Source organism: Trematomus bernacchii, unplaced genomic scaffold, assembly GCF_902827165.1.
Source record: "Trematomus bernacchii unplaced genomic scaffold, fTreBer1.1, whole genome shotgun sequence".
In the NCBI taxonomy this organism is placed as follows: Eukaryota; Metazoa; Chordata; class Actinopteri; order Perciformes; family Nototheniidae; genus Trematomus; species Trematomus bernacchii.
In genome coordinates, this window is record NW_022987547.1 from 4,906,326 (window position 1) to 4,921,839 (window position 15,514).

The 15,514-nt window shown below is 39.5% G+C and overlaps 1 protein-coding gene across 8 annotated transcripts in view; it reads right to left on the reverse strand.

Annotated features, from left to right (window-relative positions):
• rgs3a (regulator of G protein signaling 3a) overlaps positions 1-15,514 on the reverse strand; it is a 127,603-nt gene that overhangs the window by 40,534 nt on the left and 71,555 nt on the right. For 6 of the 8 annotated variants that reach the window (XM_034122862.1, XM_034122864.1, XM_034122865.1 and 3 more), the window contains one exon: positions 10,724-10,858. In XM_034122862.1, coding sequence (XP_033978753.1) covers positions 10,724-10,858 — 135 coding nt within the window. Of the gene's footprint in view, positions 1-10; positions 149-2,451; positions 2,693-10,723; positions 10,859-15,514 lie in introns of those variants that run through there. The other 2 variants (XM_034122868.1, XM_034122869.1) reach the window with 2 other exon arrangements.

Consider the following 15,514-nt stretch of genomic DNA (forward strand, 5'->3'; position numbering starts at 1 on the left):
AAAAACCTACCTGTCAAAAGGAAGCAGTCCCAGGTTACAATCCACTTAAGGCAGATACAAGCACTCCACACATCCCCATTAAAGTGGCCTACTTCCTCTGACAAACTGTTGTGTTGTGTTTGTGGCCGGGTAGCTGAGCTGGTGTGTGTGATTCTGTCAGTGTGGGCTAGGCCAACTGAACTGTGCGTTGAGAAAAAGAGAGGGAGTGAGCGAGGGAGGGAGGGAGTGAGAGGGAGGGAGAGAGAGAGAGAGAGAGAGAATGCCCAAGAGGCTAAGAAGGTAAACTCCCAAGCTGCACAAACAAGTGAGAAGGAAAGAGGGAAGGAGCGAGAGGGAGGAGATGGCGGTAATGCGAAGAGAGGAATGAGCAGCGAGGGCTCAGGGAGAACATATGCATGCATGTGCGTGGGGCGTATGTCCACCCAACATACTAACTGGCCTCCATTATTGCAGATTTGTGTGCGTGTCTGTAAATATTGTCTGACATCTGGGTCCATTTGTGCCTGCACTACCGCCCTGCGTTTCTTTGTGAAGACATTAAGGCCCTATGCCAGGTCCCACAGGATGCACAAAGCACACAATGGACACATATTCATTGTAAACACAGGCAGACACGCGTAGTTCTCATTTAAACACACATGTTCCTGACACACAATGCAGCTATTAGGTCATAGGGTAAACATACAGCATATGTAACAGGAACCATGCTTGATTGTCAAAATCTTAAAGGAAACATTCACATTTTAAAGCATCATTTCTATATAATGGAACACGCAATGCACTAACACTTAGAGGTCATGTGTGTCAAATACCAACTGCCAATGTGGAAAGTGTCCCTATACTTCCTGGTTTTGTTGCCACACATCAAAATGTCGTTCTATTTACGGATATTTTAAATCTGGAACTTTTGAATTTTTAGAAGGTAGAAGCTCTCACCAATAGATTCAACCCCAGTACAATCGAGCAAGACAATCTACATTAGAATGTACATTTATAGGCCGTTGTATGTTAAAGTATGTCAGTGGTGTGCCATTATTTTTTTATAGTTTTAGTCTAGGTCACAGTAGATTTTCATTGTGTGACTATTTATAGATATCTTGGCACTCTGAAATTGATTACAGTAAGTCATAGCCTACCCCGATACCCTTGACTTGATGACAACAATGCACCATTTGTATTCAAACAATGCTTCAAAGAGGCAGAGACCGGGAAGAGCATCATGAAGCCTGCACGAGGGCTGGAACATGTTAGTACAATTTGGTTTAAGACTAATGGCAATTTCTGCAGCAGCATGGCTTTACCTTTTGTTCCATACAGACATTTACTTTTCGAAGAATTGCTAAGAGGCCGATAAGACAACCAAACGTCTGAAGCATCAGTGTTTCATGTTGCCTTTAAACAAATAGCTGTACGATAACTTTGGCTTTGTATCTAAATTTGGTATTCTTTTGTAAAAATGTACTTTGGACGAGGTTAAAAAGTTAAAATCAACTAAACTAAATCATGACATAATTTGCCTACATATCCTAATTAGCCACGATCCTAATTTGTGTCTAACGCTATTTTCTGTGTGAAAATTCAGTAAAATATAGTGCACATTTGTGGTGTGTCTCGTTAGCAAACAAACATACCTGCTGTATCTGAAAGGCTAATTGAACCCCAATGATCTCTCTCACTCTATTCTGTAACCTTTCTCACACTTATCTCAAGAGCCTCACAAAGCGACTCAGGAGAAACGTCTTTTATCTCCTCAGTGTGACTCGGAACATTTGACAATGAAAGGCAGGAGACACACACACACCTGCTGTCTCTTTACACGGCTGCTCGAGTCAATGACTATGTGTCAATGACAGTCCCCTTCAAGAGGTAAATGTCCCACACAAAACAAGATAGTGTCGTTAACAGCAGGTAACAGCTTGATAGTAATTACTGCGAGGGGAAAAAGGACAGAAACTCAAAAGTGTTTACACTGGTACTGAGTCAACATAAACAGCTGTAGAGCTCCTCCAATAATACGTTGTTATACATAAATAAACAGTCTAAAATAAGGCAATCAGAGATAGTCAAGTGGTTTAGTTCCTTGTTTACTCCCTGCCAATGAGCCACGATTCACCTGTCGCCATCATGTACCAAATTATTTAAAATGTTAAAATATCCATGCAGAAGCAAAACCCTCCAACCAATCTAAAAAGAAAAACTTCCTGCGCAGCGTGAAAAATCTGATTATATAAATGAGAAATTTGACACAGAACAACAGTTGTAAACAAAGCAGGCAAATACAGCTACTTGCACACACCACCTGAATGCGGTAAAACTCTGTGTCACTGACATTTACACCATATTTACAGTAATAACACACAAACAGAATAATCTCAACTATAGAAACCAGGAGAAAAAGCTCTGACTTTGACCTTCACACCAGTAAAAAAAGAACAGACAACAATACATTACCTTAGACACAGGCATCTGAACGCGTAGTGCTTGCTAGTATGAGTTAAAATGTGTTATTGTTGGTGTGTGTCCCAGGCACAGTTCATCCACACAAACACTGACAGAGCACATGTGCAGCGTGAACAGAGAGCGTCTGCTAATCCAATGTGACCATATGGGATTTTTTTCCTGTCCGTTTGTCTGGATATGTCAGTGCTTCTTTTCTCCTCCTTTTGTTTCTGAGAGTGTCTGTGTTGTTGCTGCAGTCTCAGCTTCTCCCCTGGCTCGGTAATAACGCGTGTGTTTCAAAAGAGAGGGGAGGGAGGGAGAGAAAGAGAGAGGGGAGAAAGACAGAAAGAAAGGGGGGGAAAGAGGGATTTGGTGAAGGAGGGGAAATGAAGACAGATGGAATCAGGAGATACAGAGGTGTGAGAGTGAGAGGAGGAATTATAAAAATGTGATGTATGAGAAACATAGAGGGAAAGATGGTTATGAAAAGATCAAATGCAAGTTAGTCTCTGGAGACCGAAGAAGTCGGGGTCCTTCTCTCGCTCTTTCTCTCTATATGCTATTTTTAGAAGTTACTCCATTGCAAATCAAAGCACTGAATCAAGACCTATCATAGAGCAGGTTGGTAAGGGCCACGTCTTTCACACCTAATAAAAGGCACACAGACACACACACAATGACCATGTGTCTGCATCAGACCTGAGGGGAACTATGTAAAAGCTATTCATCACGCCTTATCTAATCATATGCTAATCAATTCTGGGCTTTTCCAAATGGCTATTTTTAAACCTCTTCGATAACACTGCCCATACCACTGTCTTCCTTACAGTCTCTGACTAAAGGTATTCTAAAAAGAAACATTTCTAGATGATGCTTAAAGTAATGATTGACATCATGAAAGTAGAATATCAACTTTAGGTGAACTAGATTTCAATGTTTCCATTGCTTTCCACATTTGACCCCTTCTTCTTGTTAATATGTGGCAGGATGCTTTACAGTTCTTATTACTGTCATTAAACACTTGTACTAATTGAAGACGTCAAATAGACTCCCGTTACTTGCAAATTAAACTGTTAACCCTGCTCCATTGCAGGCTCAGCGAAGTAAACGGAATTTGTTGGAGTATTGAATGTGCATAATTCAATTAGACAGTGAATGGATTCTATAATGGGCTGTACCTTATTAGGAATGAATCTGCCGGGCTCATATCTATCCTTGCTCCCGTGCCATTATGTTACACAGTTAAGAATAGTTAAAGGTGAACTAAAATAAAGCCAACCAGCACTCCATCAAAGGGAAATCATTCATGTTTGAAGAGAGAGAAGGGAATTAATCCTACACTACAGGCCACAATGAATAACATCCAGGGAGAGAGTGTGCGTACGTGGGTGCGTGCGTGCGTGCGTGCGTGCGTGCGTGCGTGCGTGCGTGTGTGTGTGCGTGTGTGTGTGTGTGAGATAGGGATAGATAGAAGCAAATCAATACAATGATAAAGATATTGATTGTTCAACTTCTAATAATCTGGATGCAACAACTACAGTATCCAGATTATTGTGCAGTAGAATAAGAAAATTGAACGGCAAAAAACATATTTCCAGGTAGTTTGCTAAAGACCTTATTTCAGCAAAAAAAAAGGGAGTTTGAGATAGTTGTACTGTAGCAGTAAGTGGCAGACATCTCATAAAATACACTGGAGTTAAAAAGTTATAACCTCACTATAATAACTCCTCATGTGTGCTCAGTTTGAACCAGTTCTAAATGTGGATGTCACAGTTCGAAACACAACACATTTCAAAAATAGCACACAGAGTACTGTTTGTGTAGTGTGTGTGTGTGTGTGTGTGTGTGTGTGTGTGTGTGTGTGTGTGTGTGTGTGTGTGTGTGTGTGTGTGTGTGTGTGTGTGAAGAAGACGTACAGAGAAGACAAATGGAATTCATCCGTGCCTAATCAGAGACAATGAAGGGGAAAGCATGTGTCTGTTGCAGAGAAACAAAGAGAGCGAGAGAAATGTTATTCAACGTGTGACATAACAGATGCTGCTCATATTTGACCTCATATATAGATCATTTATTTATCTTGGTTTCAGACTGTACATTTAAACAAAGTGGTAATCTTGCAAGAAGGGTACCAAGAACGAGTCTCTCACTGCTCACTACTATCCTCACATTCACCTTTACAACAAACTCCCTACTGTTGTGACTTTCTTTAACACTCTAATACTAAGAACCTACGGCTGTAACTGCTGCTGCCTCAACAAACTTTCCTTCATCATACATTCACTCCAAAAGTGCTTCCTCTATTAGTCTGCAAACAACCTCTCACCCTAAGCTCATTGTATAGTATACACACCATAGTATACACCTTTAAGTATATCTCAGTGAAGTACACTTGGGCTAATACTATCTGTATTCTTGTAATCAGACTAGTTTAAAGGTCTCCTATTACACTACTTTTAGGCATATATTATGGGTCTCAGATATATACAAATATATAAAAAAACATGTCTATGATGTGTTTTGCTCAAAATATCAAACAGAATATGCATGACACGTCCCCTTTAACACATATTCTGACTAAATTGGCCCATTGTTTAGTTGATAGAAGTGTACTTCAAAGTATTCCTTCAGTGTACTTGTATACTACAGAACTACTTTATGATACTGTGTCTATTTAGACTTGACGTATAGTTAAAACAACTTTTTATTATTTTTCATAATATCTACTCTGCTTATTTTGTTGGATTTATATACAATGAATTCCTTCTCTGAGGGAACGCCTGATACATTGTATTGTAAATACACATGTTCACTCACCCAGTTAGAGACCATGTATGGGAAAACATTCTCAAGGGACCTTTGACCATTGACAAACAGTGGTGATGTCGATGACAAAAGCAAAGATAACAGAGACCCACGGGGTGTCTCAGACGTCAATTGGCGCTTGTAGCACGCACAGAATGCGTCACACAGACTGAAGAAGCAGTCAAGGTACATTAGCCGGAATGAGCCTATCAGGGGAGCAAATGTGTTAAACCTGCAGCTATTCTGAAGACTTGACATGCAACGCTTCGAAAACAAAGTTGGATAGGAGCACATTCTGCCAAGTTGACATGTGTCAAGACCCTGCTGGTGTGTGGCACTTCAACAATTTTAGAGACAAAATGGGGGGGAAATGAATTATTCAGTTTACTGATGAATTCTGAGGGGGAGCAATTGGCTTTGTTATTTTGTGTTGCTGCTTGAGATTCAGTGTGCGCTCGTAGTGAGATGTTCTGCTCCAAAGATGCATATTCACTGAGACTTCCTATTGGTCCAGAGCTTCTTGTTCATTGATCGAGTTTAGCCCGCGGTGGAGGAGATGGGTAGAGAAGACAGGGGAGAAGAGAGCCCTACCACTTTCAGCACTTACGTAAGACAGAGAGGGACTGATAGAGGGTCCTTGTTGTTATATTGCCGTCACTCGCTTCCTCCAACATAAATCCTGTATTATAACCACTTCAGCCTCTTAAACATGTTCTCATCAAATGTGAAAGTAAGCAAGAGAAAGGGAAACAGAACAAGCTGCCTCGAAACCTCAACAACCTCAACATACGCACGTCGTTCATTAGCAGCTGCAGCAGCCATCTTTTTTCACCCCCATGTATATGATTTATGCAACTTTAACTGCAGATAGTTTGATTTTGTCTTCTGGCTCGGAGAAGGAGTGCCAGCATTGCTCATCAAATGCTTACTGAGTGTGATGAAGTGCAGCTGTCATTTTCAAAATGGCCAGTCCTGCCTTAATTCTCATTTGAGGGCATGTGTGTGTCTGCAGCTGAACACATGTATTTTTCCAGCAGCTTAGTGGCTAATGCTGCCCAGACAAGACTGCACCGGAAGCTTTCTAAGGAAAGAGCTCACAGGCTTATAATGGCTGTGGGGTACCACACCACAAGGTTAAGTGTTAAGTGTTTCTGTACACGAGTAAAAAAAACAAATAAAAAGGGTTTAAAGACTTGTTATAAATCATGAGTTTGTAGACTGCATTGGTTTGCTGATTTAGGATGCCACAAAAAATGTTTTAAAGATCCCATGACCATTAAAAATGTTTTCAAATGTGCGGCTTTTACTTTAAATGAAAACATTAAATGTAGAATCACATTAGTTTGCCCCACACTCTGAACCACCTCTGTAAAGCATGTGATGTCCCAGTGTGAAATGTGATGTCAAATAAATAAATATTAAATTAAATGTTTTCACTGTAATCAGTTTATTAGAGCAATGCTGCAGTTTATATAATACTGTAAAAAAAAAAGTCAAGTTATTAACACGTAATCTGGAGAAGAACACAGAGTTATAACACCTTAATCTGAATTAATTTGGAGGTATTATGTGTTACTGAAATCAACTAAAATTACTAAAATAAAAATAAATGTAAGGCAAAGCTAATATTCTGATCAACGTTTAAATCAGCATGGCATGCAAATTGACTGAGAAGATTGAAAATATATTTTGTTTTAGATTTTATGATTTTATTTACATAATTTACAAAGTCTCATTGTACGACAGCTGCCTCTGCGTCTTTATGAAGGTCTATGTCCAGGGTCATCCTCAGTTATAACACCCGACCTTGTAATATCCTTGTTATGACTCTTACATCCCCTTGGCAGAATCCTGGCCAAGTTATGCACCACTTTTCTGCCATATATATTTTGTGGCATCTACAGCTTCATGTCAGATTATTCTGTCGTTATTTTGGTCCCGCTGGGGGTCTGACAGAGCAAAACAACCGGAGTCAGCATCAGTTATTCAAATTGGAGTTAATCATCATAAACATTTTCCTCAAATACTCTCTTCAACATCTACCGACTTTAAATTAAGCTCCATACAAACGACAAAATGGCAACTTTTTGCCCGACTTGAAGAATCTTCGAGTGAAAAGGGCTCATATCCAATTTTTGTCTCCAAAGGGAAGCATTTAAAGTGATCACAGAGTGGAGGCACCGAGGCACACTGTGACGGAGTGACCCCATTTGTTAGAAAAACATGAATGAAAGAAGCAACGTGGCTCTGTAAGATGTTTGTTTCCCTTTGGAGTGGATTCTGAACATTACTCTCGAGTAAAGTGCATGCTTCAGCTAAGTTTGGATTTACTGGATGTTGTGCATGAGAGGACAAATGCAGTTTGTAACACAAGGGAGTATGTTCTGGTGGAGGCTTAGCAGTAACAATGGGGCACACATTACGTTATTTTAGCACCACCAAAGGAATATGACTCCATGTCCAATTATTGGAACATTCTCCGAAATGTTTTGAACTTTGAACTATTTACATTTTATAAACTAGTGACTGTGAAGAGAGGTTAAATCAAAGCACACATTTTAATAATTATTTAAGGCATTATGTCAGACTATTAATCGTGTTTGTTGTCATTTTGATATTCACTCTCTTTTTAAATGTATATATCCGATGCATTTACAATCTCTAAAAAAAGATTGACCCAGATATAAAATTACATAAAAGAAACTTCCTAACTAAATTACACAAAACACCATTTTTTAAGCTCCCATTCATCAGATAAGCTACTACAAAGGCATCTTCCTCATATCTCCTGCTGATTTACATATAATTAAACACAGTTGACTGAATACAAACTATTTGCCTCAAAGGTATTCTGGAGAAATGCAATCAAAAGTGAACTAATTTGTCAAGATGTAAAATGTTATGATTAAACATGTATTATTTTGCCTTCAGGGGTTCAGATTTCCCTTTAATAAGAGTTCACAGTAAAAGGTTCTAATGACTGCACAAAGAAAGTGTACAGGAATATCTCCACAGGGCAGGACAAGCATGCAATGCACACTTGAATGTAACATTTATTTGCGATAGCACTATCAGTGTCTGAATCGATTGTCCATCCTACGCAGGCATTTTAAGGTGTTTATTTTGAATAAAATAAAACTTGGGTTATCGTATAAAACTGCAACTGACTATTCGTTTTGAACTGTGGTAGCTAGCTTAACGATATATAGGATGTGTTTGTTTTTTATCAGGCAAAAATGTTGTTTCAGAGCAGGTAGGCAGGTCCCTCCTCCTATGGGAGAGAGAAAACAGGTAACGCTTTGATAAGCATAATTAGCTACAAAGCCTTTGAAACACGAGGCAATGGTATATCCTTCATGAATGATTGAACTTGTTAAAAACTAATGAAAATTGGAAAAGCAATCAATCATGGCAGTTTATTTTACCATGTCTATACCGATCAATTTAGCGGTTCTGTCAAAACAGTCCAAGTAAATGGAATTGACTTTCATGACAGAGCATGCTTTCCAAGCTGTTTAGTTATTGAATGTATTGACCACAGCAATGTGTGTGAATGTGATAATTCGGTCAGCCCGTCGCACCTTATTCACACAGCTCAAGGGAGGAAACAGGCAAGGAAAGCAATTTGTACAAAGCCGCTGTGGTATAACTTATGTCTCTTGTTTGTATGAATGTTTAAATATGTTGATTTCTTTGGCACAATTCACCCTTAAAATGTTGGAGAATATTCAACTACAGGCCAAGTTCTGGGTCGTTTACACTTGAATCTTTTTGGGTAAACCATATGTCAAAAATACACACACATAAACATGAACACAAATGAATAGGCGTTCATGTAGAAAGAGAGGCATTATACTGTAGACTGTTGACTAGTCTCTCACTCTTACTCTCTTTCATGTGCTGATGAAACAAACCCCTAATGAGCAACATGTGTGACATCTCAACTCAAAGCTATTCATCCCTTTTAACCTTTCAGCAAAATTAACTGGGTTGCACTGCTTTGAAATGTAGGACGTCACGTCACTGCTAAAATCTATACATTAAATACAGATATTCTATATTACAGCTTTGCATCTTAAACTATAATACTACCCTTTTTCCACATTCTATTTTGTTCAAAGTTTGTCAGATTGAAAATCGCCAGCACCAGAAATGTCACCAAAAAGGCATTTCCTTGACAGGACAATACAAATATTTTTGAAAAGATTGTCCTGCTCAGTTGTAGGAATGCTTGAATGACCAAATGCCCCACAAGAATCTCATTCACCGCTCTGCAGCAGCCAGCCACTTAACAAGGGCACTCGAGTGAGCCCACAGAGCACTTACAGATCAGTTACAGTGAATCCCAACAGCACCATGCACCACTACTGTGTTACATTTCAAGTAGGGGTGTACTGACTTAATCCAACAGTGATTTAGATTGGTTTTAGAAAAGCTTTATAAAACTTCACATTCTGCATATGGTTGGATTCAAATAAACAAAATTGTGTTTTTGGTTGCAACAGGCAGCTGTTTTCAGCTAAAAAGATTAAATAAATATGTCTGTCTAGAGCCATTAGCAGCTACACAGCCAGATATTGCCATCAGGGGTTGCAAAAGACCAAAAAGAAAATGGCTTAAAGGTTCGTCAGGTGGACTGACGCATGACTAAACTTCAACGCAGATGGTGCTACAATCTGTATATGCTGGACCCAAGGCAGTTCAGATCAGTGGTCTTTTCCACCTCGACTCAAGTGTTGAACACGGAGTCCCCCAGGGCTGTGTGCTCAGCCCCCTCCTGTTCATGCTGTACACCAACAACAACCCCTGGACATGAAGAGAACTCTGTTTTGAAGGTTGCGGTTGTCACTACCATGTTCAGCCACATTACAAAGATAGATGAGATTATATATACAAAGGAAATTAACAATCTTGCAGAGTGGTGGTCAGAGAACAACCTATTGCTATCATCAGCAAAACCAATGAGTTTATTTCTGGTTTTTCTACATTAATGGAACTGAGAAAGAGCAAGTAAAGCTCCTGGGAATGGGCATTAGAAATGACCTGTCATGCTTATCTCTCATCTCCATCCTGGTGAAAATAGCTCAAAAACATTTATTTACAAACTGCTGCCCTTACTTAACCCCAGCTTAGTACTGCTTTGTACTGTGAGATGGAAGCTGAACATAAAAACAAACATGTCAATGAGAAGACAAAACAGAGAAGGTTTTCCTTCCTAAAATCACAGTGAAAAACTTTGACACTTAAATCCAGCCAGATGAAAGGCAGCATTAAACTTGGCAAAAGAAATGTGAGAGCTAAGTGGACAATCACAACGGTGGTAATATGAGCTGCAGGAAAGCGAGTGTGATGCTCAGAAGGTATCAATGATGGGGGAATGCACATATATACGCATTTCCATGTGTTCATATGTTTAGTTATTTATCTTTGTCCTCAAATAAAATTGGAAATGTTCCTAGATGTGTGTGTTCATGTGGCATACCTCATCAAAATGTTGAAAGGAAGCCTCCCTCCTGTGAAGCTGGAGCTGCTTGTCAATGTTGTCCTTCAGGCACTGACACACACGGCGCTTCTGGTCTGCTGAATATACTTCCAGGCTGAGCAGGCAGTCACACTTCTGAGAGAGAGAGAGAGAGAGAGAGAGAGAGAGAGAGAGAGAGAGAGAGAGAGAGAGAGAGAGAGAGAGAGAGAGAGAGAGAGAGAGAGGAAGAGGCAGAGGAGGAAGAGGCAGAGGAGGAAGAGGCAGAGGAGGAAGAGGCAGAGGAGGAAGAGGGGTGGAGGAAGAGACGTCAGGCAATTAGGCTTGTACTGTCAGAGAAGCAGAGAAGAAGTAGCCTAACCCTTCAAAAAAGTAAAGCATGAGCGCACAAAGTACAGGAGGATTACACTAGAAAGTATGAATGTAAAAGAATGAATGAGCCCTCAAGGTAAAGCAACGTGTTTATGTGTGTGTATGTGTATGTGTATGTGTGTGTGTGTGTGTGTGTGTGTATGTGTGTGCGCGCAAGTGAGCGCAGTAAGTGCTATAAAATAGAAAAGTGAGTAACAGATGTAAGTACAGTTTCAGAGGTGATGCAATGTGTGTGTATGTGCCAGCTTTTGAAGTTAGTGTCATTATATGCATGTTTCATCTCAGACTTGTATTTTTGCACATTCATTAGTTTACATGTCACCTTGAACTGTAAAGCTGCACAGGCGTCTGGGTAACAAAAACGCCAGCATTAGTGAAATTAGATAATGGCTAGTATCCACTTCAGGCAGAATTTGATATGCTGACGAAATGATTACGTGCCCAATGGCACTATGGCACTCCTAAAAGAGTACAAATCAATACACCCGTGCTGGGAAATACAAGATAATAAATATTTAACAAGCAGCAGTGTAGTTCGAGTTGGCACATCTTTTCACTTAAAAAGGACATAAATACCCCTCGGCTGACTGTCCACGACATTCAGAATCTGTGTTTGAGCTCACTGATGTCCAGATTAAATCTCTACTCACTTAATGGCCCCATTTACTTTTTGGTCATGATCCCAGCAATGCACTTTCGATAAATGACAGATCGTATTAATCTTTTATATAATTTACAAAACTCATCCATCCTAATTTGGATTCTGAGAGGACCTCTTAAAAAGTTTAAAAGGTCCAGTGTGTAGGATGTATGGGCATCAAGCGATGAAATTGCAGATTGCAACCAAATAAATATCTGTCGCTCATTCCTCACTTTCCAAACATGTAGAAAATATTGTGGCTTTCAGGTAACATAAAACATACAAAATGACTCTGTTGAAGAGGACCTGCTTTGTATAGTGACGGAAGGGCATTGATTCTTAGTTATAAGAAGTAAATGCCTCCATGTTCTATTTCCCCACACACATAGACTCATAAATCAGTGCACACAGGTACAGCACGTTTTATAAATGGCAATCCCTGGCTATAAACCATATGAAAGGATCACTTTCAGTAATTGCATTTTCTATTGAAACACAAAACGTATGGCTCTCAGGGTAGCAACCATCAAATCACTACCCAGTCATTCATGTACTCATACACCAATACACACTCATATCAGCTCCTCTTACACCTTAGCTGGCATATTGACTTGAATAGTTTTCATTATTCTTACTTTTCTGATTGAAGTACAAAATGAAAGTAACCTTTTGTGTTCGAGTACACGTTTTTCTCCAATTCATTTCTTTTCCAATTTGATCATTTCCATTTACCTCGGTTGCTCTGCTTCCGGCGGTGTCGGTAAAAATCATTTGTATCCTGACATTTTTAGGCACGAGTCAGACTATAAATAGGATTTTTCCATTTTGTTCAAGTCTTCAGAGATGGACTGGAGTCCTCAGGGCTTAACTTGACGCTCACTGCCCTGGTCAGTTGTGAATCATGATGCTACTTTATATGCCTGTTTCCTGGCTGCATGGGCTATTGCATGCCATGCTGTGTTGCATTCTCTCAACTACCTGTCTCTTTCAATGACACTCAAGGTTCTGCTAAAGATGGGGATGCTGCTTTTAAAGGGTCAACTGGCAGAGTGTGGTGGTTTGAATATTAAGAAGAAGGAGAACAGAATACTGTGATGCCAACTTGTGCAGAAAGAAACAAAACCAAAACAAAAGAGGAATTCTCATCAACAGAAAAAGTGAATAACATCATCTTCAAGTCAAAGGGGAGGGATAAAGAGACACACACAAGATAGAGAGGTTGGTAAGCCAAAAGCCATTATGATATTGAGCCCGACTGTTTTCAATTGCACAACAAGATGATGAAGTAGGGGCTTTTTCAGAATGGACTCCAATCATTGTTGATGTCCTTTGATATCCATCATTTGGAATGAGTCCAGGTCTATAAGGGTCACAGAGGCCATAATACTTGGAACACATGGACACACACGCAGACGTCAATGTAAAGAACTGGCCCCGGCAAACCCTTATGATATTGCTGTCAATTAAATCTCATAAATCTATGAGATTGTGTTTTTACGGGTCAGGAAAGGACAGGAAAACCTCTTCGGACACGTGTGGGTAGGGCCATCGTATAGCTCAGTTGGTAGACAGCCCATGTACTGGGGGAGGACCTGGGTTCAAATCAGGCCCTGGACCATGTGTACTTGAATTAAGGCATCCAAAGAAATCTTAAAAAAAATAAAAGACATTTGTGGGTAAATTGAACAGTGCAAGACCATTAGTTTTCTATTATACTTAACTATAGGCATTTTTCCTAGTTAATTGTCATCCTCTCATTACATGGTTGACTAGAGATCGTATACCAACACTACTTATGCAGGCATAAAATACAGTGAATTTCTGAAAATGTACACGTGGCCACAACTCAAAACAATTAACCTTCAATCATGTAATGCTAATGACACTTGGTAACGCCAAAAATATAACACACATGCTCCCAATTTCAGAACAGAGGTGATATGAGAACGTGATGTACTCAGTTCTGATTAAGATACCATTTCTCTGTTTCTCTTTCTTCCATAACAATAAAGCAATAATAATAATTACTTGGGTTGAGTAATGCTGGGAAAATAATGCAAACGCTCAAGCTTTCCAGGAAACTTTGTCTCATATGGACAGGATTATTCCAGGCACCTCCACACTGTCCCACATTAGAGAAAACACATCTGCGATAGAGAAGTTCATGTTCCCAGGGGCATGCATGCACCTGAATCCCCAGACACTTTCACACACAAAAACCCTTATAAGTACAACTTTTTACAGTACATTATTACTTTAGCTTTTGTAACATTAAATTATTAAATACATTAATCAGAAAGGACACCAGCTGGGACTCTACTCTGAGTCATAGCAAAGCAAAGGTCTCAGAGCTGATTGAGGGCTTACTTAATCTGACAAAGAGAGGACATGTGTATGTTTACACAGCCTTGGTGGGTAAATATGAGGGTCGTGAAGCATACTACAGTATACTGTAAACCACTTACTGACATCATGCACATTTAGTCTTAGGTAAAGAGAAAATGAGGGAGGGGGATAACGGATGATGAGAGATGTAGAATACCATCAACAATAGTCACTTTTGATGCGAGTAGTACAGCATACGTAGTAGTGCATTTTTTAGCATCATATCTTAAACTGAATTATGCTCTGCTAGGAGGCTACTAATGATGATTTATCTGTCTCTAGCTATCAATTCCAGCAATACATGTCCTTCTCTCTTTCATGTTTACCATTATTACACATTGCTGTGCTTTGCTGCCTAACTGAGCCTTATTGCATCTATCTGGGATGGTTGTCCTGAGAGTGACATGCACATCATCGCATTACATCACCTAAAATAATCAGTCATGCCAGCAAATGAGTAAACTGTTGACAGCTGGTCACAGAGCACAGTTTTAGGAGCCAGCTGGAGATTTCGATAATTTGGCCATTTGCAAGGACAGCTCTCTTAGTTTAAGCTAGATCTAAGTGCTGTCTTACTTTAGTCTATCATTCAAATTTTTTGTTTTTGTTTAAGTTCAAATAAACACTTGTGAATCACTGTTTTGTTTAAAAAATAACATTATATATTTCCACTGGGACCAAATTGTTTTCCATATTTTGATAATATGGAGTTATATTTAATAATTGAATTATATGGATAATATTTTGACTGTTTTTAGCTTGGAAGGAATTTGTCGGAATTTCCCTCTCTCTGAGGAATCAGGTCTTTAGGGATTTTCATTTTAAGACCATGTTTTTTCTTGGAATTTAACAACATCCGGCTAGCGAGAGAGGCTGCAGCCCTAGAAACAACAAATAACCCTTTTTTCAAGATCAATTGTAATTTGTTTCGGCAGCAGAGTCAGGCCATAAATGAAGCCTTTATTATTGGAATTACAGAGTGACTATTCAGTTATTCATAAGAACATTTACTAAAGAACGTTATTAGCTAAAATAGCTAATGGATTCCTTATTTTAGCTCCTACTTTGGTTCACCCCTGTTTATAAACCCACCCGTCCAGGAGATAAACATGAGAGCTAATGAAACAAAATTCAATGAATGGCTACTGGCCTGCCATGGAGTGGCTAAAAATACAGGCAGCATTTCCCCTTAATCAGATTGATTAAAGTGCTCCCTGGTTGAAGCCCTCCCCCCGAGCCATCTGGCAGGAGAGCTTTCACTGTATCATTGGACTGCTGTAAAAACAGCTCACCTAAGCTGCCTGAACACAGGTTAGCATGGTTTCAGTGACAGTTAATGCACGTAATACTGCTGAATGGGCATTCAGGCATCATATTTAAAAAAATAACCCATATAC